The 27,652-nt window shown below is 40.3% G+C and overlaps 1 protein-coding gene across 7 annotated transcripts in view; it reads right to left on the bottom strand.

Annotated features, from left to right (window-relative positions):
* AFF1 (ALF transcription elongation factor 1) overlaps window positions 1-27,652 on the bottom strand; it is a 204,555-nt gene that overhangs the window by 15,195 nt on the left and 161,708 nt on the right. For all 7 annotated transcript variants that reach the window (XM_004039081.5, XM_019025474.4, XM_055384615.2 and 4 more), the window contains 5 exons: window positions 19,862-19,916; window positions 19,699-19,736; window positions 17,230-17,386; window positions 10,560-11,492; window positions 697-803 (listed from right to left, as the gene is read on the bottom strand). In XM_004039081.5, the coding sequence (XP_004039129.4) occupies window positions 697-803; window positions 10,560-11,492; window positions 17,230-17,386; window positions 19,699-19,736; window positions 19,862-19,916 (1,290 nt within the window). The remainder of the gene's footprint in view (window positions 1-696; window positions 804-10,559; window positions 11,493-17,229; window positions 17,387-19,698; window positions 19,737-19,861; window positions 19,917-27,652) is intronic.

The following is a 27,652-nucleotide window of genomic DNA, read 5'->3' as shown; positions in this document are numbered from 1 at the left end:
CTGCTTCAGCTGCTTCCCAACCGGTGCCTTTCCCTGACAAGAAGACGAGTGGACCCACACCCTCCACATCTGAGCCTTCCCCACCTCTGTCGGTTCCCACACGGTGACAACTATGCACTTGTTTTTGCCAATATATTTTTTGAAGCAATTTCTTGAGTAAATCACAGTAAATAATAGCTGCTTGTTATATTTACGTCTTCCTGGCACTACCACTTCTCACCTGACACCCCTGTTCCCAACAACAGACACTGAGTGGCCCGACAGATTCTTAGTCATCTCTAAAAGAAGGAGCACTGAACACAGGCTCCCGGAGTCCAAATGCTGGCTCCAACACACAGTAAGAATTCTCTGACTTTGGACAAGTCATTTTCTCTGTGTGTTTGTTTCCAATTCTGCAAAGTAGAAATAAGGGTACCTTTCTTACTTTCCCTCAGGGAAAAAAAAATCCAGATGTCTAAAGAAATTGTCCATAGTGAAAATGTTTCTGATAAATCTAAATTGGCAACCACATGAACTGTTAATTCCTGTAAGGTCCTCATGGATGCAAGAAACAAAAACAAACTTAATACACTGTCCAAATGAGCTTGAGTTTATTAATCCACTGATTCTACTGCAGAAGAAAAATTTCTTTGCTATGTCAAGACCCAAGAAGTGTTGATCACCGTAGATTAGGTGGTTGCTAATCTCTATACTCACTTTGTTTTAGAAGATTCTTTGTGGGAGGATGAAGATGAAGACGACTGTGATTTGATTTCCTTCTCCAGTCTGATTTTCTTGTTATCACAGTCTCTTTCTGCTTCACCCTGTTATTACAGTATAATCAGCAAAGCAAATTATTACCAACATAATTGTACAGACAAAACAGAAAAGAAAATATAGAAAAGGCAAAGAGGGTAAAGGAACCTTTGGAGACATCTCTGTACACACAGCAACCTTCTTAGTACTTACCATGTGTGTCTGTGTGTGAGTGTGATGGGGAATGGGCGGGGGACAGTGTAGATTTGATGTAATAATTTCTATTGAGACAGATTTTTTTGCATGAAGAAAAACAATTCCTCCCATGCAAGAAAACGAAGATGTCTAAAGTAACAGACAATGCCAGTAAGTAGACTTCAATAGACCACTGATGTTTTTCTAAATAGAAAAGAATCCATGAAACATGCATATTTACATCAAATAATACAGAGATGATTTTTTATGAGGTTTCCTCCAACTTCTTTCAAAAGAACCATCCACTTACACCTAGTTTATTGTTTGTATAAAATTCAAAATGGACTACTTAAAGCTTACTTTATTTTCTACTAAAAAATAAGTACAATGTTGAAAGGAAACCATCTACAAAATCCTCTGTGTATTTTACAGAAAGGACTACAAAGATATACAACAGTAGAAACAATTGCTCTGGGATTCTAGCTAACATTTTTTCCCCTCCACTGATTCAATTTTTTTAATACGGTCTTTATATCTCTCCATATACAGAAACATGTTTTTATTTTTCAAAAAACCCTGAAAAGACTGTAAATATTTTAGTGGGAGTTAAGGAAAAGGGAATCTGTCACTATTGAATTTAAGTATCTCTAACTTGGTAGCTTGAAAGTAGGGTTAAAAAAAAAGAAAAAAGAATTTAAGTACCTTCAAAGCATCCATTTATACCAACTAAAGTGCTAAATACATTTAATCACTAAAACAACACAGAATTCTTCCACGACAAAAGTCTTTCTTGCATTCTTGTGCCTCACTTGTTAGCACATACACCAGCTTTCTAAGGAGTCTGACGTGCAGACTCCCTGACGGCCTCCTTCCCATGGCTCTGGGTTCAGGAGAAAGCCCACATACTGTCTAGCAGGTGGCAGGTAAGTGATGGGTGAGACCCTTCAATTAATTCTCATGTGCATTTAGAACGAAACTTCCTAAGTGTCAGGTCACCAAGTTAGAAATCTGGGACACCAGTCAATTTAGGACAATCCCTAACAAACCTAAAATCCTCTCTTAAAAAATAAAAAATCTTCAAATTAACTGTGGGAGGTCCCAGTTTTTCCTGTGTCTTCCTCTCCTCCTGAGTTTAAGAAAAATGAATAATTTATGATGTGTAGGCTCAAAATCTGCCCAGACACCAATAAGCAGCTTGGCTCCACACAAAATAATAGAAAACAGAAAAAAAACAAAATTCCCTTCTCCTGGCATCCTACAAATCAGTGTGCCCGCATTTGCACATCCATCCAGCCCTTCACAGGCTCCTTTGGAAAAAACACTTTTATTCATTTATGCAGTGTCTTGTTTCAAAACGGCTTCCTTCAGAGTGGCTTACAAAGATACCTGTTTTTAATCTTGTGGCATGTGCACAAGTGAGAATGTTAAGAAGGGAAAATACAGGAGGAAGAAATAAAGGCCAAGTGAAGGCTCGTACCCTCGGGAGGCTATCAGCTCTCACTGTCCTGCACGCTACCATCTGGCAGCCGCAGCCACAGCCACATCTAGGGAGCACCTGAACTTGAATGGTGTTAGTCTGAAATGAAGACTTAGTACAAAAAAGGGAATGTAATATTTTTATATTGATTTTTTTACTGATGGATAACAGACTTACCTATTTTGGGAGCTGATTAAAGTAATCTTTTAGGTATACTGGATTAGATATAATTATTAAAATGTTAGGCTGGGCGCGGTGGCTCATGCCTGTAATTGCAGCACTTTGGGAGGCCAAGGTGGATGGATGACTTGAGGTCAGGAGTTCAAGACCAGTCTGGCCAACATGGTGAAACTCCATCTCTACTCAAAATACAAAAATTAGTCGAGTGTGGTGGTGCGTGCCTGTAGTCCCAGCTACTCAGGAAGCTGAGGCCAAGAATCACTAGAACCCAGGAGGTGGAGGGTGCAGTGAGCTGAGACTGCGCCACTGCACTCCAGCCTGGGCATCAGAATGAGACTCTGTCTCAAAAAGAATTTTTTTTTTTTTTTTTTTACTAATTTTCCATTTCCTCCTCTTTTATAGTTTTTACTGTGGTATTAGAAAAGTTTAAATTACATATGTGGCTTATATTCTATTTCTACTTGACAGCACAGTTCTTCACAGTTTGCTATAGACAATCTGAAAATTGGGTTCTGAACTACTAATCAGATTAGCCAATGCAAAGAAGGAATTATAAATATACTGCTTAGATAAGATAAAAACATATCAGCTACTCAGAAATGTAATAATTCATTAGAGAAGTTGGAAAAATGTACCTTGAAGGACTGAAAAAGGAGATAATATGAAATAAGCAACCGAGTTCTAAACCCACAAATGAAATGCCAATAGGAAATTCTACACAGCTGTTTCTCCTGCAAGCATGGACCCATAGCAGATCCTGGAGCACAATTTAGAGTGGCCACATGCCAATAAGAAGCTTGCTGGGGCAATGCGACAAGGCTCTGCGCAGCATACAAACCTCCGTTCAACAACTCAGAGTGCTAACACTTGAGAGACAGTGAATAATGGTGGAGAGAAAAAGAATCAATTGGAAATGATGGGGTTAAAATAGAACCTGATTTCTGGTACTGGTAACTCTTTTGTCAATCAAGCACCTAATTATGTCCAGGTTACCCTGTTACCAAACGGCCCAGTGAACTGTAGTGAGTTTTAGATGAAAGGCAGTAGAGCCGGCCCAAGAAACATTACAAGACAGAAACTTTGTCTTTGAAAAGTCAAAATTTGCTAAAATATCCAGATCGATACTAAATTGAACATTAGGTACTAAAGTATACTTTTTTAAATGAAAGGTATTTCCAGGCAGTTAATGACACATTAAGGCCCCCAAGGCAAAACTAAGCATTAACAAGGCTACTTCTTAAAGAAAACACCAAAGTCTAGCAGTGAAATGAGAGCTGATTTTTGTTCATATAGTTTCATTTTGCTTAGGACATGCTGGTTGTGACTATAAGCCAATCTGGCAGACCTTATAAACCACACATGACGATACAAGTCAGGGCAAATCAATCCTCACAGACTGGTTATAGCTCTGGCTGTGCCAATCGGTGACTCAAGTAGACAGCCAACAAGAGAGAATGCAGTGAGCACTAACTTCAGCGCCAGCATCTAACAACTGCATTGGCACTTACTGGAATAATATGCTTTATATTGATATTTAGCAACCTAGAAGCAGATAATATTCTATAAGCTGGTAGAAAGGAAGCCATCAAACTAAATAAAGCAAAAGTCCCCTTCTGCTGATTTTGCTTAACTGTTGAGATCAAGCCAGCGGGCATGAGGTTAGTGTCTTTTTGTACACTATGCACTTAGAACTTTGTCATCTTCTGTCTGGAACAGTCACAGAGGCTTCCCCAGAGTAGGCACTCGGTATTTGTCAGTTGGCACAGAAATTCAGCTTAACAGCTCAGGGACACAGCTGAGGGCACTGGATGCAGGACTGCGTTACAACTTTAAGTGGGTGGATGTAGGAAAGGGTCATTAACATGGGAGCCGTGCAATATTGGGTGAGCGGAAATGCAGACCAAAATTCCAAGAACAAGACCTGCCGTAAAACAGGAGGCATGCTGTTCTTTAGATTTTTCTGGGTCAAAAAGCCATTCAGATGAGGTGATACTCTCTCTTCAGGAGGAAAAAGCAGTCCCTTTGCCCTGTGGTTTATCCCCAGGTCATCCCCACTTCAGGGAATCTGGCTTAAGGTCTGGGTTTCAGAAATTCTTTTTCTACTAGGTTAGTTGTCTCAAGGATGGTGCCTCACCTTCCACAAAGGGAGGCTGCCGGCTGACGAATTGGTCCTCACAGACTTGTTTGCTTTTCTTAACCTGTTGGGTCAGGCAGCCCTGATCATCTGCCAGATGCTGCTCCACCCACAGTGGAGCACAGGGCAAGAGTGAAGGCCATAAAAGGAAGACATGGGCTTGCAAGGGGCCGAGTCAGTTTCCGTCATGGAAAGCCTCTCGGCAGGCTGCGCTGCCTGCACGTGCAGCCAGCTCACCAAGCAGACACTTGTAGGAAGCGGGGAAAAGGTGGCTTTTTCCAGAACTGACACTTATTTGGTGCCATAGAGATTCTAGCAGATGGAAAGATGTAGTTAACCAGGAGCTTCGCTGTGAAGGAAGATGGGAGCATCTGCAGGAGTAGCTAAAGTGGAGTAGGAATGTGTGTGGGCACTGAGTGGCAGTGGTGGGGGCCGTGGAGGAACCAAGCCGGGGCTGATGCGGTAACCACCTTATTCACCGGCAGCGCCAGAGCCAGTACGCCGACCTTGTGCGCCTCTTGAGAATCCTCCCAACAGACGCTTGTACGGAGAAAACACATGTGAAAAAGAGGAAAGATCACGGGACTGGGAGGAGCCAGCATGCCTGAGCTGCAGATCTATTTTTATTCAGCAGCCAAGCCATGTTAGTGCCTTTTTGGATCTCATCTATAAAAGGTGGCAGCTGATCAAGGGACCACTAAGGTTCTTTCTGCACCTAAATTCTAAGGCTCTATTATCTTCTTCCAAAAGGAAGCAAATGATCTTGGTAGCACATGCAACACAGAAAACTGGAGAAGCAGTCTTTGGGGAAATTCAGGGACTTCCCTGTGATTCGCCTCGGAAGGAGATTCAATATGAAAAAGACACAAGGAACACCAATTCAAGTTTGTACCAAGATAAGGCCCAGGGACTTGCTGTGCAGACAGGTTATGTTCACTAGGGTGAGTGCTACAGAAAAGGGAAAGTCATCCACTTGTTTTTCTCTTTGGTGAGGGAACGCATGATTCAGAACAGCCTAAGCTATCACATGCATATGGTTGTGGTGCTCTCCTCAGGGTAACTAACAGGCACGAAGAAATTTAGATGTAAGTGGCCTTAGTCAATCAGAAGGGATGAGCTTTCATTTTGAACGATAACTAGGGGTGCTGATCTGGAGCAATAACCCAAGAAAAGACAGTCAGATCTTGGATGGAAGGGAAGGACTGAACCAATCATTCCCTGCAATAAAAAATCATTCCCTGCAATAAAACTGCATCTTCCTACTACACATCATAACTTCCCTTCCTCACTCCTCAAAACGCATAAATGATAGCACTGGAATGTCTTTCCCAAAAAAGTTAAAGTGTCTTGGTCAGCAAAGCGATTATTTAGAAAAAGTAAAAAAAGACTTGAATGAATGCACCTCCTTATTCAGTTATTCATCTAAATGACAATTAAGACAGACTATCCTTCATTTGAAAGGAAGCTGTAAGATGACTGAATGAAGTGAGGAATTATCTCTATGAGCTCCTAGAACAATGCAAGGCTCACACATGTAGCTCTATGCACGTTAGGTGTTTATTTTTCTTTTTTTAGAGACAGGGTCTTACTCTGTTGCCCACGCTGGAGTGCAGTGACTCAATCACAGCTCCCTGCAACCTTTAACTCCTGGGCTCAAGTGATCCTCCCACCACAGCTTCCCGAGTAGCTGGGACCTCAGGCGTGCGCCACTGTGCCTAATTTTTTTTTTTTCAGAGACGTGTCTCACAGAGTTGCCCAGGCTGGTCTTGAACTCCTGGGCTCAAGCAATCCACCCGCCTCAGCCTCTCAAAGGGCAGGGATTACAAGTGCGAGCCACTGTGCCCAGCCAGGTACATTTTTAGAGGGCTCCCAATTGCACTGGCCTGGTTGCATATTACTGTATATATTGTGGTTCTTGAGTTCAACTTTTCTTCCAAATCTGGAAAAAAATAAGCTTGGTTTAAGAATTCTAAAGAAGAAAATACAGGCCAGGCATGGTGACTCATGCCTGTAACCCCAGTGAGGTAGGAGAATAGGGTCTGGGGGCAGGGAACCTAAGGCCCACCCACCCTGACTGGATATAAGATATAACCCCTCCTTTTTCTGCTTGGCAGCTGGAAAATGAAAGTAACTCTGATTGGTCCCCCCTACAACCAATCAGACTAGTCGTGGACCACTAGAGTGAACCAATGGGAAACCAATGGGAAACCTCTAGAAGGCATATAAACCCCAGAAGAACCAGTGTTCCTGAGCCTCTTGCTTCAGCCAGCTCCCACCCTGTGGAGCATACTTTAAAATAAATCTCTGCTTTCACTGCCTTGGTTTTTTGTGCATTTTGTCCAATTCTTTGTTCAAACACCAAGGAGCTAGACAACTACCCTCAACCAGTAATGCCACTGCTTTGGGAGGCTGAGGTAGGATTGCTGGAGGCCCAGAGTTCAAGACCAGCCTGGGCAACAAAGTGAAACCCCATCTCTACAAAAAATAAATTAGCTGGGTACAGTGGCATGTGCCTGGAGGCTGAGGCAGGAGGGTCACCTGAGCCCAGGAGTTTGAGGTTGGTGAGCTATGCCACTGCATTCCAGCCTGGGCAACAGAGAGAGACCCTGTCTCTAAAAAGTAAGTAATTAACAGAATAGTCTCTAAGCTAAAAATAAAATTTTTTTAAAAGAAAACATAAGTTGGTATTAGAAAATCTAAACTGTAATCAGACTGATGAAATTCAGTAGTTTATGTAAAGAACACGACGTGAGGTCATGCATATTTACCCTCACAGTTTTCTCTACTTTTCCTCATGCATTGTTCCTTACCCACTGTTGTAGAGTAGTAAATAAAACGTGTGCATTTCTATAGGTGCCATGTCTAACGGCTTCATCACAGCTGTTAGCCATCATTAACTCTTTATGATCATCTTCATACACTTTTAAGTCTGAAGTGGATTCAAGGATCCGTAAATCTTCTGAAAGAAAATATTTGCCAAATGTTGTGCCAAGAGAGGGACAGACTAAGAGGCCTTTAAATAAAAACACTAAATACCACTAATGTGAAGGATCAAGCAAGTTCTTCTATTCCTCTGACTATATGCTCAGAGTTTTTTCTAATGTTCACATTTAAAATGAACACAATGAAAAATATCTTCATTATCCAAATGTGAGCAGTACCCAAGCTTCACAGCCCTGTCTCTGCCATGGAGAGCAGGCCCACACACTGCTGCCCGCTGGAGCAACCGTGCTGGTCACAGGGCCAGAGGCAGAGAGCCCTAACAAGCAGTCAGGGCGCTAATGAGGAAGGGGGGACAACCTGTCCTCTACAGAAAATAATGAGATTAATATGTTCAACAACTCCCATCCAGAATCCAGCAGGAAGTTAAACCAAACGACACATGATTCTCTGATGAAGAAATAAGAATACGGTTGACTGGTTTTTTATATTTATTTACCTGAAAGCTTCTAATGTTTCTAACTAGTGACATATTTCAGGCCAGGAATTCTGTTTGCCTAGATCATGATGTCTAAACACTGCACACTTGACCAACTTTGGATCCAAATAACTAGCTTTGTATGCTCTTGGGCCCTGCAGTACGGCTCTGCTTCAGTGCTCTCCAGCCCTGATAGGCACTAGGATTACCAGAGGAATTTTTAAAATACCAATGGGGGTTGGGGATTCCCGTCATCAGTGCTAAAGGCTACCAGGTGAATGTAATGTGTAGCCGGGGTTTGGAACCAGTGGGTCAGACATCAATCCTGACAGTACCACGGAGGCAGACTGTTCCCCAGGCCAGATCTCTCAGCAGCTTCACAGCACTTTAAAGAAATCATGCACTCGATTAAGATGAAGGGATCACTATTTCTGCATGCTCTAAACAGAAAGATAAATGAGCTGCCCAAGAGGTGCTCAGCCAAAACCTGGGAACGGCTTTTAGAGGGCACAGTTCCCACAGTCAACAGTGAGAGCTGAAAGTTTCCCTTTCTAGAGCCACAAGCTACACTTCTAGATTTGCACTGGGGTATGAACTGGACTGAGCTCTCCGGGGCATCCTCCGGGTTCTAACATTTCCACCTGGTAGGTAATCCTTTCAGAAGTGAGTACCTGTCCCCACTCCAGCTAATGCAGACGGTCAGCACTGGAGACCACACAAGACCACAGCAGCTGGGAGACAGCTGAGAGATTTACCAGTACAGGGAGCTACCTGAGTGTGTTTCTGAAGTTTTCCCAGGTGTATCAGCTGCAGGTATCTTTCTCCTAACCAGGTCCATCACAATTTTCTCCATAAAGTTCTGTACCTTTCACACACATACACACACACACACCCCCCAACCCATCCCATACAAAAAGTTTAAAGAAGTTTCTGGCATGAAAATATGCCCTCTTCTAGCTGAGACAGAGCACTTATTAGCACTGGATCCCATCCCACTCGACTTGCCTGCTGCAAACATGGCGGCAATACACATCCTTTAGTCTGCTGCAAGGAGGTTCTGAAGAAAGCAGTCGCCCTTTACTATTCGGTAAAGTCGTGTTATATTTTTAACGCACTGGATTAATCAGTCAAATCTCAGACATGACAGCAGGCTTCATAATCTTTTTTTCCTTTGTTATTCTTAGCTCAATTTCCACAGCTGACTAAGAAGTTTTTCACGTACTTACAAGAGTGTTAAAAATTTTATTCCTTCTCAGCAGGAGAGAGTTGGCCCTTCTTGTGACTTTGTCTCTGATTCTTGGGCAAGTTGGCTTGGGAATGCTACTGGGGAAAAACTCACTAATCTTTCATCATCATGAAAAAGCAACAAATAGAACAAGAACTCAATGATTCAAAACAAAAGGAAGGAGACTGTCTCAAACAGTGGCATGTTCAAGTAACAGACAATCTTAAATAATACAGCAATTTTTTTACTCTGTCCATTCTGTATCCAAAAGAATCTTCCAAAATTATAATAAATAAAATGATATGGTCAACACTTTGCAACGTGCCATTATCAGCCTATATTACTCAATGAGACACTAACCACATGTTAGTAACTGTAAAGAGGTGTATGGTCATGTGTTAAAACATGGATGTGATATTGGTATAAAAGATCCTACTATGAGAGTAAAATTTGTATAGAGCAGTTCTTTTAATAATTCAGAATATGAATTAACATTTCAATTCAGATCAGATCTCAACTACTAAGGCAAAACCTAAAGGGTCAGGTGGTAAATGCCAGTTACAAGAATAAATGAAAATGAGGCTGGGCATCGTGTCTTAGGCCTGTAATCCCATCACTTTGGGAGGCAGAGGCGGGTGGATAACTTGAGCTCAGATGTTCAAGAGCAGCCTGGCCAACATGGCAAAACCCCACCTCTACAAAAAAAATACAAAAATTAGCCGGGTGTGGTGGCACACACCTGTGGTCCCAGCTACTCAGGAGGCTGAGGTAGGAGGATCGTTTCACCCCAGAGGTAGAGGCTGCAGTGAGCCAAGATCGCACCACTGCACTCCAGCCTGGCAACAGAGCAAGGTCCTGTCTTTAAAAAAAAAAAAAAAAAAAAAAGAGGTGGGTTGGGGGCGGCCCTAGATGCTACATTATCCTAAAAGAAGCTATTGTTTTTAATGACTGCCTCACCTTTTTTCAAACTAGCAAGACCCATGGAAGGACATAACACATGTTAATGCCCATCTGCAGAATGAGAAGCAAAGTCCAGACAGGTAACGCTGGAAGAAGGTGCAAAGGCTACAGCGAATCAAAGCAAAGACTTGTGAGACAACTCAACTGGGCCTAAATCAAAGGCCAATCAAAGATACCGCCAGGCCAACAGCAAGGATGGTCCACGCTGGAGTCAGGGCAGTCTCCCCACACTCACCTTTCTCTTTTTGGCCAACTTGCTTGAGCTGTCTGAGCTCCTCTTCTCAGAGCTGTGCTTCTTCCCTGCGGGCGGCTGTTTATCTTCTGCTTTCCTCTGGCGGCTCCCCTTCCCAGGAGGCTGGGGTATCCGAGAGAGCAGGTCTAGGGTGATCTTCACCATCAAGCTTTGTGGGGGAGGAGTGTCCCTGAGCGGTGAGAGCAGCTTGGTGTCTCTCAAAGGCAATGGGAGTCTGTCTTTGCGGCTGTCCTCCTGGACCACCACGGCTTGGCGGCAGCCACTAGTCCTGCTGCCGCTGCCACTGTGGGGTGGGCCCTGGCTCTCAGTCAGGGGAACAAGAGCAAAGTGCTCAGGGCTCCTGTCCTCCACATTGTCCTTCGCGGGTTCTGGGCCTGAGAGAGCCTTAGAGGGGGCAGGGAGGGAGCTCTTGTGCTTCTTCTTCTCACTGGACGGGGGCACTGCTGGCTTGGGCTCGTTGCTTGCTGCGGCCCGGGGCCGTCCTTTCGTCTTCACCTTGGGCTTGTCTTTGGAAGTCTGGTCTCGGGAGCCATAGGGAAGAAGCCCTGGCTCCCTTTCCCCCTGCAGGCTGGTCCGTGAACCTGCCCGGGCAGAGGCCTTGACAGGTTTTTTGGGTTGTTTGGTTCCAACGGTTTGCCTTTGTGGGGGCTCCTGCTGTGCCGGAGACTTCTGACAGCTCCTCTTTCCGGGGTGGGGGGCTTCGGGTGGGGCCCGGGGGGCTTTGCTGGAGCTTTTAGGGGGAGGATCTTTGGATTCAGAATGCTCCTGACTCGTGGCACTGTCGCTGCTGCCCTTACTCTCTGGGTGCCGCCGTGGGGGCTCTGTGCTCCCGGGGCCCTCCGGTGGCGCAGCTGGCTGGCTGACTTTGGTCAGCCAGTTGTCCAGCTGCCATTTGTTTGTTGTTGGAGGCTCAGGCTAAAAATAAGGAAAGAAAGAAAAGTGTTAACTGACCATTGATGACAAATTATTCTTTTGTGTTAGTCACCCAATTATACAACACTGTCCTGCAGAGTAGCAAATACTTCCAAACCCAGAATTTAGGTTCCGGTCATCCTCCTCAAGTTATAAGTTCTATAACAATTAACTCTTAAAGCAACCTTCACTTTTTTGTGGGATTTAGAAATTTGGTAATAGCAAATATTAATCAATAGGCAATTGCCAACTGCTGAGAAATCTTTATAATATATTCAAATGGTAATTATAGTATAATTTAAACAGAATTAACACATTTTGTTTTGTGAACTACTCTATTAAGGAATAATAGGAGGAAATGAGTAAAAAATCATTTCATCAAGTATTTGCAGAAGGCAGCTAATGAATAAATTTTTAGTGGGCTCACATTTTATCCTTTTTTTGACATATTTTTCAACTAAAGATGACTTCTATTCAAGTTGAGATCATTTCTCTTTTTTGTGTGTGACAGGGTCTCAATCTGTTGCCCAGGCTGGAGTGCAGTGGCATGATAATAGCTCACTGCAGCCTCAAACTCCTGGCCTCAAGTGATCCTCCTGCCTCAGTCTTCCAAAGCACTAGAATAACAGGCCCATTTCTCTCATTTACTTAAAAACATTATGTAGTAAACATTTATACGTGACAAAGTTATCATATCACATATAGTATACAGTGACTTGCAATTTTTACACCTTGATAAAGTCAGCTGGGTCACGTTAGCCAAGCATTAATCCCACGTGAACTCTTTAAAAGTCAAACATTCGACCAATACGGTGATTCAGGCCTATAATCCCAGCTTTGGGAGGCCAAGACAGGAGAATTGTTTAAGCCCAGAAGTTCAAGACCAGCCTGGGGCAACATAGCAATACCTCATTGCTACAAAAAATTAAAAAATTAGCCAGGAGAGGTGGCACGTGCCTGTGGTCCCAGCTACTCAGAAGGCTAGGTGGGGATTGCTTGAGCCCAGGAGTTTGAGGCTACAGTGAGCCATGTGCACTCCAGCTTAGGTGACAGAGTGACACATTGGTCTCAAAAAAAAAAAAAAAAGTCATACATCAAATCTCTCATTACAAGCAACCTGGTCTGAAACAGCACCTATGTTTCTAAGATACAAAGGGAGGCATACAGTCAGGGGCAATGAGAATGTACAATTGCGTGGCATAAAAACAGAGGTTCCTGGCTTGTTACCTTAACTATTAGTTCAACCTTTGTTGATAAATTAACTGCTGTTGCATCCCACCACGTCTCTCCAGCTCGGCTGTTAGACCTTATTAAAAGAATGACGGAGACTCTTGTGTCTCCAAGTTCCACTACTCTATCTTGCATATAGTGGGTGCATGAGATATATGAGTATTCTGCTAGGTGGATTACTATACCCATGAATTTCATATCATATAGAAAAATATTAGTGTCTAACAGAGTGAGTGATAGTTACATTTATTTTAAAGACTATACATCACTGTCCTTATGTCCTTATCTTAAGAAAAATACTAATTTCTTTAAAGATCCACTCTGGGAGGTGGTTTGTAGAAATAAGTCATACACATAATGCATCAGAAAATTAGTTGAAAGACATCCCACTTCAGATTTATTTGCTTAGATTATAGATAAGGAGAACACTCCGGTAGATGGAAAGGTTTTAAGGGGAAGAAAGACTGCTGACAATTTTCCCGAGTGGAACATCCCAAATAATTCAACTCCATAAAACATGGAAATCTCATGATGCAAAATATGTGGCTATGACATAAAGGCTTTTTGGCCAGGAAAAGGTTAGGTAATAAAAGGATCAGGTAGATAGTTCGGGTTTAGTGTGACTAACAGAACAGAACTAAGAAACTTAAAAAACCAGGCAAGAACATTCTCTGGACAGTAAGATGACTACATAATTCCTTTTTCCTTTCTGTTTACCCCATACTGCTGCTTATGATAACATTATCTTCCTTACGGCTTCCTTCGCTTATGTCAACTGTATACTCATGCTGTCATCTGAATTTAGGGGCAGAGAGGGAGGGAAGAAGGAAACCACTATTATGTGGCAGGCATTTTGTCACATGTAATCTAAATCCGTATTCAATATTCTAAGAACGCAGAATGGTTAAGAGTAGACAAAAGATTAGCACACAATACCCACTTGTCAAACATGATTTCCTGGAGACTTCAGGGTGTGGTTACATAAGTGGTTAACTGATGGGACAAGGTAGTGAGATACATCACTTGCCAATCACATCAGGCACAAAGCCTTCACACCCTTCCTCAGGAAAGGTATGGACATATCTTACCCACTGGCTATATCTACAACTGCACCCCAATCCCTGACATGCTCTTTAGAAGACTATTTATGGGTGAACCCAAACGGGAAGTCATTCCCAGTATAAATAACATCTGGTTTCCCCCCCAACCCCCAAAACAGGACAGTACTGAGATGCATTTAGTAGTCCCTAAAGGAACGTCCTGATTACAGAAATAAAATATATTCTTCCACTACAGTCCTAAAAATGTTCCGAAGGAAGGCCTATATCCCAATTTGAGGGTAAAATTGAGTAGTTGTGCCAGACAAGGGGAACAGGTAGGGGCAATCCTGTATACCCAACATTAAGTTGTGAAATGGATATAATTTGATACATTATTTGGGTGTTGTGATGGAAAAAATGTTTTCATAAGGGATTGATTAAAAATATTTTTTAGGCTGGGCGCAGTGGCTCACACCTGTAATCCCAGCACTTTGGGAGGCCAAGGTGAGTGGGTCACTTGAGGTCAGGAGTTCAAGACCAGCCTGGCCAAGATGGTGAAACCCCATCTCTACTAAAAATACAAAAATTAGCCAGACATAGTGGCACATACCTGTAGTCCCAGCTACTCAGAAGGCTGAGGCAGGAGAATCACTTGAACCCGGGAGGCAGAGGTTGCAGTGAGCCGAGATCACACCACTGCACTCCAGTCTGGGTGACAGAGTGAGACTCCATCTCAATAAAAATAAATAGAAATGAAAATAAAATATTTTTAAAAATAAAGTTTAAGTAGATAAAAGTGCCAAGGTTTTAAGACTTTCAAATATCCTGGGAATATTTTATCTTTGTTTAGAGGATCAAAGTTTGGACTTTCATTTCTTCCTCTGCGTCTCCTCATCCCACCCCCAATCTGCCCTCCCAGTGCTGGTGCAATCCAAATACTGCAAATTGGAAATAGGAAAAAAAGGATATAATTATTTTTTATTAGGTGTTTTAATAAATTGGCAAAAGTTAGTATATTTGAGAATGAATTATGATTTTGAATTAAGAAGTTTTGAGCTATGCACAATATAGATTTACTCTTTTAGTAACACTACATAGCTATGGGGAATATGAGTGCAACATTTTTTTTTAAAAAGAGCATTAAAAAAATGGAAGATACACACTAATTTGTGGGAGCTAAAAAATTAAAACAATTGAACTCATGGAGATAGAGAGTAGAAGGATGGTTACCAGAGGACTGGAAGGTAGTAGGGGGTGGGGGGAATGGTTAATGGGTACCAAAAAAAAAAAAAAAAAAAAAAACCAGAACAAGATCTAGTATTTGCCAGCACAACAGGGTGACTGTAGTCAATAATACTTTAATTTACATTTTAAAATAACTGAAAAAGTATTTTAATTTACATTTTAAAATAACTGAAAAAGTATAACTGAATTGTTTGTAATACAAAGAATAAATGCTTGAGGTGATGGGTACCCCATTTACTCTGATGTGATTATTATGCATTATATGGCTGTATCAAAATATCTCATGCACTCATATATACAACTACTACATACCCACAAAAATTAAAAGACAAAGAAAAGAGAAAGTTAAAAATAAAAAAAAAGGAGTGAGAAAGTTAAGAGTGAAAATTCCATAATTTACAGTACTGATTATGGAATATTAATGAAAAAGAATTCTCATTAATAACTGTATGTACAGCTTATTATGGAATTTCTGTTACTCTGAAATAACACCAGAAATTTATAATAATGCAGGTATTTATTGTAAAAGGAAAGAGATGTAGTTAAATACTTTAGGAAAAATTCAAAATTTAAAATCTAAAAGATCAAATATTCCCAGGAGGATGAGCCTCAGTATATAACACATACTGTCCCCAAGCCTGGATCTGCAATACATAACAATACTAGCCTTTTTTATTAAAGTGATTTTAAAAGATAAGGCAGGATGGGACCATTTCTTTTACAGAGGTTTCACTCTATTCCAGTAACTTCTCAAGCAATAAAATATATCTATGTCTCATTACTACAAACACCAGACTATCAAGTTTCAATTATTCAGCCAAATCTGTAACATTTCCATTTTATTTGAATTAAATGTTAATTATCTTTTCGATGTCAGTAATCTAACTAGCATGAAGATTTTTCTTAAGAATAAGGTGAAACATAAAGCAAAGATCTTATAAACATCAACAGTGAACATCACACAATTTGTCTGCACAGCATATTCAGTATCCTTTTCCCTGAGGCATAGAAAAATTATTTCAATAGCAATTAGTATCATATAAGGAAACAAAGAGCCCCAGAAACACAGTGTAGTTTCTAAAATCTGAAAGGCACTTCAAGTGCAGTTAATACTGATGCATGTCTGTCCACTCCAAAACATATCAAGCTCTTATTTTCTGCGCCAAACATAGATTCGCAACTAACAGAAAATGACAGCCAGTTATTTTCTCAGCCTCCCTCACCCTCAGACAAGACCCTTAAGTCTCCCTACATTAGCTCCAGATGTATTCAGTTAATGCCCCACTGGAACTGCTTTGCTTTCTAAACAGAGACAAATACAGAAGGCTTTTTAATGCTTTCCTAATTAGAAAGCTTCATTTCCTGGCATTCCCTTATTAAATATATGGAATAATTTTCTCGATGTGGGCTGGTTTCATTCACCAAAAAGAAAAGAATGCCTTCCCTTTTCATTAATTTCTTTCCCCACCATAACTTTTACAATGCTACCCAAATTTTGAGGTTATTTGGCAACCCTGTTAGATGTTACTAACAATTTCTTGTGCTCAACAATCCAGTAAATAGCATAAATCCTCTAGATTTATTTAGTGCTTAAGATTTTCAGTCTTATCAGTTTGTCTTTACAATATTCTCCTGAGGGTGGGTGACAAGCAAACACCATCGTCCCTGTTTTACATGGGACAGAAAGGAGCAAGAAACAGAACCCTGACAAAATCACTTTGCCATCAATTTAATGCATGGCTTTTAGTGATTCGAAAATAGAACTCCTGATGACTTATTTCTAGTTCACATTCCTGCCCTTTGCTAAATCAGGCAGTCTCCTTTTGCTTTAATTCATGCATTTCTAAAATTTCAAGAAGAATTCTCATTAATATTAAAATAGCAGCCTACTGAAACCAAGTTTTCTTTTTAAAAGGGAAAAGATAATGGTGTGCAAACAGTCTTAATGAGTTGATCTTCAAAACACCATTAGCAATGACAGAGAAGACCTATCATTTTCAACAGGGGAGAGAAGACCTCTCTCCCAACTCTCGTTTATTAAATATTTGGTAAGAAGCAAATAAATAGAAACAGATGGCTCTAGACAGCATAGGAGCAGGAAAGCATTGCCCCATGGGACAGAATGACTCAGTCTCATGGTCAGTCCTGGCCCACAGCACAGACTCTAGCTTCAAAGGACAGAATGCTGCCATCTAAGGTGGCCATCTCGAGGGGGGACACGGTACCTCCGGAGCCGGGGTTTCTAGGGGCTCATTTTCTTCGCTGTCACTTGAACTGCTCTCGCTCTCCGAGTCTGAGGAACTGTCTGAGTCACTGGTGCTTTCTGACTCTGCACTGCTGGAATGTGCTGATGCCACTGGTTCTGGAAGGGACTGTGGAGCACTGCAAAGCAACCAAAAGATAAAATTAGAAGGCACGATACAAGGTGGATTTCTTCTTTCTCCCTTGCCCATTTTTCTGCTACTCAAAAGGGCGGGCCTTGGTATTAGATACACTGCTAAACTATCATGTCATCCAACTGAGAGAGGCCCAAAGTAGTTTAATAGAAAAGCAAAAACCTCTGAAAACTGTTCCCCAGATAAATGCATAAAAGAGAAGCCTGTGAAATTTTACTCCTGAAGAATATGTCAAGTGATCCAAAATTTAAGTTAGATGCTGGGTGCTTCATATCAAAGGGTTGGTAAACTATTGCCTAGGCTGGCTGCCTGCTTTTCTAAATAAAGTCTTATTGGAAGATACCCATACCCATTTTTTTAATGTACTATGTTTGCTTTTATGCTGCAATGGCAGATTTGAACAGCTGCAATAGAGACATATATGGCCCACAAAGCCGAAAATATTTACTATCTGATCCTTTAAGTTTGCTGGTCTCTGCTACACATAACCAAATCAAATTAATTTCTGTAAGAAAAGCCAGTAAGTTAAAATCTCCCTATATTCTCTAAACAAGAACTGGGTGGTAGCCAAAGACCACTAAATATAAATGGTGTTCCTTTGCAAGGTGAACTCAAAAGTAACCAACCATTCACACTTCCTGGAAGAACTACAAAACGGACCATTCTTCGTAAGTGGCTTAGGGATCATCCCCAAATATCAGACAAAGTAGAGATTATCTACTCCAAATTTTAAGAATGGGGCAATAAATCTAAGTTAGTGAGGAAACACATTGATCACACTGCTAGACACATATATAATTTCAAAGCATATATAATCTTAAAGCTTCACCCTAGATGGTATTAATTAAAGCAATAAGTCATTAACTATAATCTGGACAGATTTCAAATCTACCTAAAATATTTTCAAAATAGATTCGTAAATAACACATATTAGAATAAAAATTATTAAACAATAACAAAATCACTAGTTGAGGTAACTTTAAAACACACACGATACCACTATATAATTTCCTCACAGAAATGCTGTACCCAGTTTGTGGCCGTCTCCACTGGCAGCTGAAGAGCATAAGCCAGTGATGAGCAAAAGGGGATACACTCTCAATGTTACTCCTGCCTCAAATTTGTACCCCCGCTTGGTCTCTTCTTTTTCCTTTTCCTTCACTTTTAGAAGTTAGGCTACCTTGTCATGTTTTATGAGTCATCATAACCCACCAGAAATTACTGAACAAAATAAAATATAATTAAACAAGCAAACCTTATGAATCTGTAAGAGTGCACATAATTACATGGGCTTCCTCCACATTAACTGTAACATCCCCTGCATAATGGACAAGATTTTATTGCTAATGTCGTCTCTGAGTGGATGAGCACATCTCAAGTGAGTAAAATAACTTTGTCCATAAAAGGCAGGTACCTGGCATATTACCAGAGGAAAATATTATAAAAGTAGTTCAAATAGTTCATATTTTCAAAAATTAAATAATCACATTTCCTAAAGCATGGCTGGCTTGTTCAATTTCCCATCACACTAAAATGTACTGCTGGTCATTTTGAAAAGCAGCTGAAACAATATGAAAATTCATGTAACTAAGAAAACAGGCATAATGGAAAAGAAGTTCTGGAAATAACTGAGCTTTATTGAAAACAGCAAATCTGTTACCTCCATTAAAACACTTGGCTCGTCAAGTTTAACTTTTCAAATACTGATTACCTAATACTGATGATAAATTGTATTTTAAGCTTGTTTGTAAACTCCTTTTTTGAGACAGAGTCTCACTCTGTCACCCAGGCTGGAGTGCAGTGGCGCGATTTCAGCTCACTGCAACCTCCATCTCCTGGGTTCAAGCGATTCTCCTGCCTCAGCCTGCTGAGTAGCTGGGACTACAGGCACGCGCCACCATGCCTGGCTAATTTTTCTATTTTTAGTAGAGACAGGGTTTCACCATGTTGGCCAGGCTGGTCTCGAACTCCTGACCTCAAGTGATCTGCCCACCTCGGCCTCCCAAAGTGCTGGGATTACAGGCGTGAGCTAGCACGCCCAGCCTGTAAACTCTTAAAAATCTTTAACATCTATACTGATGATGTAGATGAGTGTGGGGCTCTCGCTTCTATAGGGTTAACAACCTCCCTATGGCTGATTTAAGCTTCCAAAATATTAAACAGGTACTTTCCTTTTACTGTGATCCTTCAGCTCCTTCCCATGAAAAAAATGTGAAAGTACTAAATAAGGCTTTATTTTTCCCATTTGGTAAAAAATTGCAAACATTCTGTACAGATGGGGAGAAACCCACACGGTACCTTGGAGGTGCAGATGAGGAGGGAGGCTTCTCTGGGGTCTAGGCATTCACAATAAGGGGAAGAAAGACCAGGAAAAGAACAAAAAACAGGTTAGAACAAGCAGCTCAGATCTGTTAGATGGATTTAAAAGGACTCCTGGTATTACAGGCTGTGCAACACTTACTTGTTCACTGTCACTGTCCTCACTGTCACTGAGCTGAAGGTCGTCTTCGAGCATGCTGGAATGGGCAGGGACACAGAGAAGAATGAATGTGAAATGATTTCTAACAACTTTTCTAGCATGTAAATAGAAAATATGCCTAATTAAACAAAAGAGAGAGAGGATATGTGTAAGTTTTCTTTATTTATTAAAGGCTGTGATTTCCTGAAAATGTAAGTTTTACAATTATACAATTACAATGTACGAATACAATTATAATTATACAATTATAACACAGAAACCAGTTAAGTGCAAGCCTCTTACCATCTCAAAACAGACTCTTTCACATGCTACAACATTGAAGCAGAACTACCACAAGACAAGGATTCATTGCGAGCCCTGAGACTAAAGTCCTCCACTCCTAATCAGTGAGGTCAGGGTCCATGCAAACAAAACAAATGGGGAGGGATACATAATATACTCAATTACTTTCTTCCATAAGCTCTAACTGAACTAGAGTAATTAGCCATTAAATGAATTAAAGTTGAATGAATGAGTATTTGTAAAGCACTCAGAACAGTGCCAGGCACATAAAAAGTTCAACATTAGAATTAAATACACAGTAAGATGTATGATGCTATCAAGGCAAATTATCACCCAACAGTGCAGTTACTTTACATTTCTGTCTAAAGGACATTATTAATAGTGAGCTTTATTTTTCACATGTAATAAATTATTCTCTTTTGCCTATGTGAACACTGATCAATGGGAACAACAGTAATACAAACACGATTGTCTACAGATTATGTTTAACCTTATTGCTATTGTTTCAGTGGGAAAAAAAAAAAAACATTTCCTCAAACTTGGATTAATGTATCTGTAGGCATTCTGGCTTATGGTGAACCTAAATAGTAAAAAGCAAACATTTGTCAATTTGTACATGTGTTGTCAACTTTTAAAAACTCCACCGGCAAATTGTTAGAGGTTAAAATCCTTCAGTATTTCCAAAAACACCTATTCAAAAATCTGACCAACAATTTTTACTGCAAAGCCACTATCTACCACTGAAGAAAGCAGGCATGGTGTATTTGGAAATCCTGGTAAAAATCACTATATTTTCTAATGAAAATGAACGAAACTTGGCTGTTTCGTAAATGACCGCCTACATGAGGTGGTAATTCTGCCAAGAAACAACTTTCATAAATGTACTGAAAACATACTGGGATAAGTTTCTAAATAAAATGAAAACTGTTAGCAACTTGTAAATGTAGATCTTGCTCAATATTTATCTAACAGAAGCTAAATTCATATTTTTATTTCTTTTTGAGACAGGGTTTCACTCTGTTACCCAGGTGTGATCTTGGCTTACTGCAACCTCCGCCTCCTGGGCTCAGGCAATCCTCTTGCCTCAGCCTCCCGAATAGTTGGGACTACAGGCGCAGGCCACCATGCCCGGCTAATTTTTGTGTTTTTGTAGAGATGAGGTCTTACTATGCTGCCTAGGCTGGTCTAGAGCTCCTGGGCTCAAGTGGTCTGCCCACCTCAGCCTCCCAAACTGCTGGGATTACAGGCGTGAGCCACCCTGCACAGCTAAATTCATATTTTTTCAAGGCTAGAAAATACAGCCTTCAGTCATAGGACTTGTCAGTTAGCAACATAATGGTATACAAAAAAAGTCACTCAACAGGTTTATTGCTAAATGGTGGCTTGGCTGAGATATACACAAACAAAAGATAAAAGATGTATCTTTGAAATAAATGTAAAGTATAATACAACCAGAAAAAAATCTGGCAAAGTGTATTCAGTATTAGTCACCAACCACAACAAAACAAAAAATTGACCTCTTTCTTAGTTACTAGGTTTGTTTTGAATAAAACTGATTTGCCTTAATTCCTGTAACATCAATGATCATGTAATCCAACCACATTTCCTGTTTTGAGCACAGGATTAAAAATTCTGCAACTTTCTCTTCTAGCTACCAAACATCTAACTTCCAAGAATATACTCTCCTAAAGTAAGTCAGAAAGTTAGAGAAAGTTCTGACTTTTGGCTCTACTTCCTCTTCAGGATAAACAGGCACCATGAAAATGCTGTCCCAGATTCTAAAAATTTTCCCTGCAGAGAATTACATAGATAGTAACAAAATAAGCCTACAGATACAAAACCTACTCCAAACCTAAAGAGTACGGACTGTGATCTCTGAAGGAAGATTGCAAAAGCTGTCTCCAAAGAAACACTCAGAAATGATAAACCAGTATGGTCAAACAAAACCTCTCCTCCCTCATTTGGGATGTATTGGGATTTATACATAAAGTATTTTACTTAATAAAAATTTGTGAGTATAATTTATTTGATAAAGAATAAACATATCTCACATGAGAATCAGCAGATATGTGTATTACTAGTGTCTGCTGGCACAGCCAAGAGTAACCACAAACTATTCCAGAAAGCATGATTTACTGTATCACCAGAGGTGGGTATCTCAACGTAAACTAGCATGCTATTATTGGAGGAGAAAATGGCAGCAAGAAAAAAATTTTTTCTAAAGTTTTTGATTAAAAAACATGTACAACATCTAGTTTTTTTAAGTTACAAGTCATAACTAAGTTATGCTAATATAGAAAATTAATCATGAATGCCATTAGAATTTTTTTTAAACAGAAAATCTATGTAGCTGAAGATAGTTTGATGAAAGGTGAAGGATTTTTAGGCCTAAGGACAAATTTTAAAGGAATTTAAATTTCTTTTAAATTTAAGAAGCTAAGGTCCTCTGCCTGTCCCACAAACTGTATTTGAAGCCAAGCACATACTATATGTGAAGAATCAGTCCCTGAATGTGAAGAATGAGGAGATGAACTACAGCACACCTGGGTGAGCACCTCTGACCCCATGACACAAGAATCAAAGTCTCTTAGACCCAGTCTCAGTCACGGCAATAAAGCCTAGGTCAAGAGAACAGAAAGCTCAATGGATATGCTTCTTCTTTCTCACCTATAAGTTTTTTTTGAATTAGGATCAAATCATTTTCACCTTTATATTCTGTCTAGAAACTGGTAGGTATCCTAAAAAAGCAGGCTGAATGAATAGGACCCCTTTGTTGAATAATAGTATCATGTAGCTGTGCCCACTATGTGATCAGAACAGACACTGCTTATCATTACAATCCTGTGTGGTGGCTTCTGACCATCCCTTCACATTCTAAGGATGAGGAAAACAGCCACCTGACATGCCCAAGATCCCCTTGTTCTGGCCAATGTATTACACAATGGTTAGAAAACCCAACTGATGGAATTAAATCTAAATTCCAGAACCCACCGAGAGAGACTTTGATTTAAAATAAAACTACTTTCCTGTTGGAACTCAATACGTTATGTTTCCCTTATGAAGATAAATTAACTTTTAAACCTTATATACTTTAACTGGTCAAATAACAAGTTTCATTTCCAAATGCCAAGTCAAGGCAGTTATTTCAAAACATATAGAACCGTATTACCTACTTTGACACTGTTCAAAAGAAGCCAAATTGCTCAGGTAAAGCAACTCTTTACATGTAGATTTAATCACATTTTACATTTGGTTAGGTAAACTTTTTGCTTACAGGTAACAAACAATTCTCAAAACCCTTTGTACAACTGCATTTTTCAGGCAGCTGTTCTAGCAAAGCTTAAAGAGCCACATACAGGTTCTGGCAGACACGCTGCAGTGAGTCAACCCGATTGCTACTGTGTGAAGACATAAAGACAAGTCGCCATTTATTTTCCATTTCTTAGTACTGGGCTTGCCCAAAGCTTTCACTGCCAATATTTTGTAACATCTCAATTCAGACCCAAAAAGTATTTACATAACCTTATTTCTTGGCTTAACATTTCTTAAGATCATTTTGAGAAAGAGTAAGTGCTCACAGTAGTTATTTAAAATTAGTAAGTCACAGCCATGGTATCAGGTGTGCTAAAAATAATAAGAAAAGTAACACTTTTCGGGAACCACTAACAAGTATGTGAGAATGTGTAAACTTATAGAATCTCACAAATCTGAAACTGATCCGGGGATAGGATGGGCAATGGCACACAAGGCAGGAGAAAGAGGCTGGGCTCCACAGCACATCCAGAATCCCAGGATTTTTTTTTTTCTTTTTCAGACAAGGTCTCACTCTGTCGCCCATGCTGGAGTGCAGTGGCACCATTATGGCACACTGCAAACTCTTCGCCGTCCAGGTTCAAGTGACCCTCCCACTTAAGCCTCCTGAGTAGCTGGGACTAAAGGTTTGTGCCACCATGCTTGGCAATTTTTTAAAGAAATCTTTTGTAGAGACGAGGTCTTACTATATGCACAGGCTGGTCTCAAACTCCCAGGCTCAAGCAGTCCTCTCATTTCAGCCTCCCGAAGTGTTGGGATTACAGGTGTGAGCCTGGCCCTAGAATCCTGGCATTTTCAAAGCAATCAGGCTCTGATTCCTTTCTTGATGTATGCCAGAAATAAGGACTGCCCGTGCGTTCTAAGAGATGGTAGGAGGTTACAAATTACGAAGCAGGCTAAACGAAGCATAGATGAAAAAGTGAAAAGGCAGATCTCCAGCAGTTGTGACACAACATATAATAGGAACTCTCCAAATGGTGACAATAGTTAGAAGGCAGAATTCAAGTTCACGGGAAACTTTCCACAGGAATTATGGGGTAACAAGATAGAGGGGAAACTGACTCTACATGATTAACTCTAGTGAAAGAGGTTAATGGTTGATATGATAAAAATGGTGCTGGAGTTATAAAAGATTATTTAAACTCCATGGACGAAGTGAAGATTATCTGATGTCAAATAAGGAAATGAGAAAAATCACAAGAGTGTAAATGAGGGAAAATCTGAAGTTAAATCAGTAGATTAAATCAGCAAGTATGACAAGGTAAAAGAATGATATACTTTTAACAGAAACAAAATCTAAAATATTACTTTAAATCATGTCTATTAAATACTGTGTATAGGTATTCAATCAAGTTTATCGTGTAGAATCTTTCCTTCTGCATTTATTCTGAGCACTTACTATGTGCCAGGCACTGCTCTAGACCCTATGGCTACAACTCTGAGCCGAAAAATATCCCCGCTAGTCTAGAGGAGGAAGACAACTAAAATACACCATTTCTCAATGGGTAACAAGCCTGCGGAGGGAAAAGGATAAAAGAGAAAGGATGGCTAGAGGTCACTCTTTTATACAGGGTAGTTTGGGAAAACTACTGATAAAGGCCACCCCAGGTCACAGCTGAAAGGAGGGAGACAGCACAATGCAAGTCTTGTGGGGAGAGTCATCACAACACCAAAAAGAGCAGGGAGGCCAAGGCTGCCAGAACGGAAAATGGACGTGTGTGTCAGGGACGGGCCATGGTAGGGGATAGGTTATGGAGGTTCTTGGAGGCCCTTGCTAGGAGGCAGGAATGTTAATATGCTTGTGAAAGTGGACCACACCTTGTTGGTTTAACAGCCCAGCATCCCACAGAGAGGGTAAAATACACTAACTACCCTTAAGGCTAAGATTCCTAGCAAATTAAAATATATTTTATTCAATCTTTCAATCTAAGTTTAAATTAGCCTAGGGTCACTTATTGTAGCAAATTAGCAGTTATGATGTAAAATGACACTTAAAGGGACCCTTAAGGGCTCCCCAAATCCAGGTTTTATATATGCAAATGAGCTCTTTCAAAGTAATCACTTAAAAAAAAAAGACTCCCTCAGGTTTTCAAAAGCTTTCAAAGCCTACAGCATAATCTGTCAAGCCCCTTTCAAGGTGGCAAATAGTCTCTGCCTTTCTCTTATCAAATGTCACCCTCTCTGGGAGACCTTTCTGGACCCCTCTTTTCCCTGAAGTATAACTACTATCCAAAGAATTCCTCTCAACCCTGTCACTGTCACATCCCTTGCTCTGTATTATATGCCACCTACAGTTTGTTACAAAATATTTTGTCTTATTGACCACAGTTTCTCCAAGTACCTAAAGCAGCACCAAGCACACAGCATGTGGGGGCCGGGCACAGTGGCTCACGCCTGTAATCCAAGCACTTTGGGAGGCCAAGGTGGGCGGACTGCCTGAGTCCAGGAGTTCAAGACAAGCCTGGGCCAAACGGCAAAACCCCATCTCTACTAAAAATACAAAAATTAGCCAGGTATGGTGGTGTGTGCCTATAGTCCCAGCTACTCGAGAGGCTAAGGTGGGAGGATTGCTTGAACCCAGAAGGTGGAGGTTGCAGTAACCGAGGTCACCCCACTGCACTCCAGCCTGGGTGACAGAATGAGACCCTGTCTCAAAAAAGGAAAATAAAAAGTGAGATCAACACTTAGTGAAAAACATTTTAATAAATGTTCTATGATGGTGAAGGCTTAATGCAGATCTACAAATGTACAAATAACCAGCACAAATGTTTGTTCCTTGTTTTTGGGAAGCGGAAAAACTGTGAATAAGGGATGTAGATATTACTTCAATGTCAAGTTCTAAGCTTTACACATGGGGCAGATTTCTACTACTTCCATAATATTTATCAGCAAATTGTACTTTCAGTTAGACCTGCCATTGAAATATCCAGGTTCAAACAGTATAAGCTAATATTTGAAAGTGAGGAAAAATTTAATTTCCTTAGGCTAAGCATGATTTAAATATGCTACAAGTAAAGCATGTCTTTGGACTTAATTCTAGAACATTTCAGCTGACACTACTTACATCCTGATGTGACAATTTTATATTACAATAAACAGAATGAGTCTTCCCTTGCTCTTTACCAAAATATTTAAAAGCCAACAATGTTTTGAGTAAAAGTTGAAAACTCGGGCTCATTTGAAAAGGTATCAGACTCACCCCAGTCTTTATTAACTTGGCAACAGTCTTTCTCATCCAACTCGAGGGACAATCCCAATCTCAGCCTTCACATCCAGATATTTCCCTCACTTCAAAAGAAACTTTCCACATAAGTAATAAATATTTCAAATTGCTATAATGACTAATTTCTGTCTCTTATTTTAAGTAAGTGTTGATTTCAGAGGCCAAAAACAAGGAAAATAATGGAGGGCACCTTTTTGTAAGGACTTGGCAATTTTGGGGTAGGGGAAGAAACAAGTTAGCTAGAATATACAAATAAATTGCTTTTTAGTTTCTAAAATATTAACATTTTTGTCCTCTTTCAGAGGCTGACAAATGCACTGACACCAGTAAACTAAATCTGGCTGCATAGAAAAAGAACTGTCCACAATTATACGAAGTTCACAGTTACTGTACAGAAAAAGGAAATACTTTATACTTTGTCCTCAGCACTTCACAGATCTAAGCCTTGGAAAGGAAGAGGATTCCAAAACCAAGAGCCCTTAAACAAATACACCCTCTCTTAAACTTAGGGGCAAATTGCACTAACATCCTAGCTAATCAGTTACCTACAGAACTTTACAGAGGAATTCATTATTTGAGAAATAACTACAGCTCAAACTACATGCTGAACCATTACATTTAATTTCACAACTACATCCTTCTACCACATTGCTACCCCCTAACCATATCTGAGTTAATACAGACCACTCGCAAGCTTATCCTTTACTACTGGGCCTCTCTTTTATCCTCTTATATGTCCTATTCCACTTGTCTAAGGATTCCCAAGTCCTCATAACTCTGAAAGAAAAAGCATTAAGACCTAGATTGATTTTTTAAATCAAAGTGTAAATGATCCTGCAATTAATCATTTTTCTGATATTCAAAATGCATTAGAATATCTCCCCAGCACTCTATGTGCCACTCAAATAGCTTAACTGCATGTCAAAGAAGCCTAATGCTGACAATAGATCAAATCA

This window comes from Gorilla gorilla, chromosome 3 (genome assembly GCF_029281585.2).
Source record: "Gorilla gorilla gorilla isolate KB3781 chromosome 3, NHGRI_mGorGor1-v2.1_pri, whole genome shotgun sequence".
Classification (NCBI taxonomy): domain Eukaryota; kingdom Metazoa; phylum Chordata; class Mammalia; order Primates; family Hominidae; genus Gorilla; species Gorilla gorilla.
This window is presented reverse-complemented; position numbering and strand designations above follow the sequence as displayed.